The sequence below is a fragment of the Nestor notabilis genome, unplaced genomic scaffold (assembly GCF_000696875.1).
Source record: "Nestor notabilis isolate BGI_N333 unplaced genomic scaffold, ASM69687v1 scaffold29290, whole genome shotgun sequence".
Lineage (NCBI taxonomy): Eukaryota > Metazoa > Chordata > Aves > Psittaciformes > Psittacidae > Nestor > Nestor notabilis.
Window position 1 is genome coordinate 4,454 of NW_009912923.1, and position 3,886 is coordinate 8,339.

General features: G+C 51.8%; 1 protein-coding gene across 1 annotated transcript in view; it reads right to left on the reverse strand.

Moving 5' to 3' along the window:
* Window positions 1–281: 281 nt before the first annotated feature.
* The window catches only part of PSME3 (proteasome (prosome, macropain) activator subunit 3 (PA28 gamma; Ki)), a gene marked incomplete at its 5' end in the record, with an annotated part of 3,798 nt that continues 193 nt past the window's right edge, over window positions 282–3,886 (reverse strand). Inside the window, 8 exons of the mRNA XM_010021989.1 lie at window positions 282–499; window positions 949–1,035; window positions 1,245–1,299; window positions 1,423–1,490; window positions 1,703–1,771; window positions 2,384–2,496; window positions 3,086–3,134; window positions 3,444–3,548. Of these exons, the coding sequence (XP_010020291.1) occupies window positions 419–499; window positions 949–1,035; window positions 1,245–1,299; window positions 1,423–1,490; window positions 1,703–1,771; window positions 2,384–2,496; window positions 3,086–3,134; window positions 3,444–3,548 (627 nt within the window). The remainder of the gene's footprint in view (window positions 500–948; window positions 1,036–1,244; window positions 1,300–1,422; window positions 1,491–1,702; window positions 1,772–2,383; window positions 2,497–3,085; window positions 3,135–3,443; window positions 3,549–3,886) is intronic.

Consider the following 3,886-nt stretch of genomic DNA (forward strand, 5'->3'; position numbering starts at 1 on the left):
GCAAAGAGCCAGCTTCTCCCCCAGTGCACCACCACCCCAGCATGCTTTGTCTGTCCAGCTCCCACGGACACCAGCTAAGAGATGGGGCAGGACAGGGGCTTGGTCTCTAGTGTCGCTCCTACTCAGGTAGGAAGAAAGGCATGAAGGAATGTTCCTGCCTGGCTGGTGCTCTCACTCTGAAGTAGCCTCTAGGGCACCCCAAAGCAGCACGGCCTTCTCGGTACCAGTTACTAGAGGGAGGGAGAGCTCCTGAGACCTGAACAAAACCAATCACAAAACTAGGCAAGAGTTTCTTTAGAGTTTAACTAAGAATGCGATACTATTTCCAGCCAGTTTCCCATCTCGATAGTCACGTAACAAACCAAGGCAATGACGGTCTTTAGTTGACTGAACAGTTCTCAAGTTCAAACGTTGACACTTAATAGAGGGTCTCAGCATTGCTGCTCCGAGGCCTCTTGATTTTCTCAATGTTTTTAAGGATCATGTCATGCAAAGTGACCTGCAAAAAGGGAGACCAGGACTCAGACAGGGTGAGGAGATGCAGCACTTGGCCTTCACAACAAGCCCTGGTTAAAGCAGCAGCACAGCTCACGTTGGCACTACTCTCACCCTCTGCATGCAATCACCCCCCTAGCTTAAGGTAAGGGCTTCTCTCAGCCAGACTGTGCAGAAGCCACTACATGTAACACAGAAGAGGTTTCTCTAAGGACCCCAGGGATAGCCTGTACTGCAGGAAGAGTTCAGGAGCACTCTACAGAGGCAGAAGGAATATTTTGTGCTAGACACCAGCATCCCCATGAGAGGTGACAGCCGGCTCCTCTCATCAGAGCCAGAGCAGAGCAGGGAGGAGAGAGGAGTGGGTGTACCCCCAGGGGAAGGGCAGGGCAGGGGGGTCACAGGGGCTCTCTCCTGCCGGGGAGCCAGGGCGAGCTCCAGTTTTCCACTTACATATTGATTCCTCAGCTCTGAAATGATCAGGCGCAGACTAATGTACTCCTTCTCGTCGATCTCGGTCACGGTGCGGCGATAGTCCTCCTGCAGGGAGCAGAGGCTGAGCCCAGCGCTGCCCCCCAGCACCAAGGGAACCCCCCTTCAGCTCTCCTCTAATGCAGATGTCCTGCAGCCCTGCCTGATCCCTCCCTGCCCCCCAAGACCCTCAGCCCAAAAAGGACAGTGATGAAGCAGCCCAAAGAGTCCCCAAAACCAGCAGCACCACGTACATCTCCACTTCCCCGTTCACTTACCACATGAGGGTACTTAGCTATTTTGGAAACCAACTTTGCTCTTGTGATATAATATCTGGTAGGAAAAGGGAGAGACTAAAAGTCAGATAAACAGCACCAAGAAAAGCCGGGGGACCTTCCCCAAGCACTTCCCTTTCCCCAGGGGCTCCCACAAGGAGGCCTGTCCTTGCACGCCTACCTAGAAATCTGGTCCAGGTAGGACGCTGCCTCGCTCTCCACAGTTCGAAGCTCAGCAACTGTTTCCTCCTGCAGGGAAGAGGAGGAAGCCATTAGCTTCACGAGACTGCTCACGAGGGCTCTGCGAGCAACGTGTCTCAGCAGTGCCATGGCAAGCTCAGGCTAGGGGCTTAAAACCTGACAGGACACCCTCAAATGAAAGATGCAGAGGATGCCAAGAGATCTCCGTCCCTGGAGCACAGCTCCTCCTGCAGCAGGGTGCAGAGCCAGCAGTGCCTCACCTGAATAGAAACACCAAAGTTGTTTCCATCTTCTATCCTGGGAATGAGAAGTTGCACCCACATTTTGACCTGTGGTGGAGAGATCACAACACTCATCAATACCAACATCTCCACAGAGACCGTGCTATGAGAGGGCCTGGAGAAGGGCCACAAAGATGATCCAAACTTGAGAGCTGGACTTGTTCAGCCTGGAAAAGGGAAGCCTCTGGGGAGGCCTCACCCCCACGTTCCAGTATTGAAATGTGGCCACAAAGACTCCCTTTTGAGAAGGACCCACATGGAGAAGAGGAGGGGTGATGGGAACAAGTTACTCCTGGGGAGATTCTGACTGAACACAGGCAAGTTTTTCCCAGTGAGAACCATCAGCTGCTGGGATAATCTCCCCAGGGAAATGGCAGATTCCCCAATACTGGACACTGTTAAGATTCAGCTGCTCAGGGTGCTGAGATGTCTAATGTAGGTCCTGCTTTGCCTAAAAAGGTTGTACCAGATGATCCTTGAGGTCCCTTCCAAGGTGGGATTCTAGGATTATTCACCTAAACCTACACCCAGTCACTCTCAGCCACTGCAATACAAATCCTGTCTTTCTCATCCACAGAGCACAGAGGGGTTGGCTCCTTCCACCCAGAGCAGCTTTGCCTCCATCCTCCTGCTTCCACTTGCTCCAGTGCTCATACCCACCGTGTTACACTTCTCAATAAGCAGCCTGATTTCTGGTTTCACTTTCTCAATGATGTCCACCAGCTGCTGGTTGCTCTTCAGCATCCCGTTGGGCATCACAAACACTTTGGTACCTACCAGCAGAGGAGAAAAACACCTCTCAGGACACACAGGAAGAGCTGCACCAGGGGATCAGACCGAAGGTCCACCTGAGCATCTGATCTCCTGCAAAGGCTTGTGGACACTGAGCCAGGCTATAGCTAACCTGCAGGGAAGGGGAGATGTGACACAGGATGACAGCAGTTACCACAAGGGAAGGAGAAGAGAGAGTGTGGAGCTGAGGAGCTGCTGAGCCTGGGCACAGAGGATTTCCCTGCTGCACGTGTGTGAGCCGTTTGTGCCTCAGCTTAATCCAAAGCCTGGCATCTTCCTCCAGACAAGGAGAGCCACAGGGAGATGAGCTGCCTCTGTCAGCAAGCCAAGCTCAAGCGGGTACTACTTATATCTATCAGAGAAGTCCTAATTATGCTTCTGAGAGCTGGAAGCTGACTCCTCCTCCACAGAAGTGTAGGTCAAGCTTGGAGAGGTTGTGGGGACAGGTCTGCATGAGCAGCGGCTGATGCCAGGACAGGGCAAGTGGGGTTCATGCCACTTCACACCCCCAGGGCACAGAGCACTGGTTCAGGGTGCAAGCAGCAACACAAGGGACGTGGGGACTCTTACCCTGAAAGGTCTCCTCGCGGTCCTCCAACTTCCTCTTTTTCATATTTGGCTAAAACACATAAAATGTTTTACTCACAAACCACTCGTGAGCTACAAGAGTGTCCCAAAGGAAACAAGGAAAACCTCAGAGCCTCTGCTACGCTCCTGGATCTAAGCATCCTTCTTTAAAAGCAAAGGAGCGCTGCAGAGCACAGCGTTACCTCCAGTAGCCTTCCCAGGCTTGAGAGGCCAATTCCTAAAAGCCTTTGGGAGAGCCATAGCCTGTTACTGAGTGAGAATATCCCCTACTCCAGCACAGGGCAAGCCATGCACTTTTAATTAAGAGAAGTAGGGACCACAGCCAAGAGAGTAACTTTACCCCATCCAGTCCATCGTGGCTGTTTGTGAGAAGAATTGGGTCAGGCACTGGGAGGTTCATGTCCGAATGGATCTGAGTGAGATCATGAATATTCAGGATAGGATCCTGGAAAAAAAAGCAGATTTGTTATTTAATTATGAGCGAAGAAATTCCGTCACACCAAACACAACGAGGAGACAAAAGATTCAGCTCTCTCTCTTATCCATTATAAAATAAGGACAAATGTAGAAGAAAGGGTCAAACAATAAGCCTATGAGGAGCCCTCCCTCCACCCAGGAGCAGGGTGCCAGCTCCACCTGGATCAGGGCTGAACCATGTGAGAGCACAGCACAGCCCCAAGTAGCAAAAACACGTAAGAAAGCTAAATGTGGTGATCACACAAAGGAAACTGGAAGGGGAAGCACCCCCTCTAGAGCCAACAGCACTCAAATGCACGCAAGCAA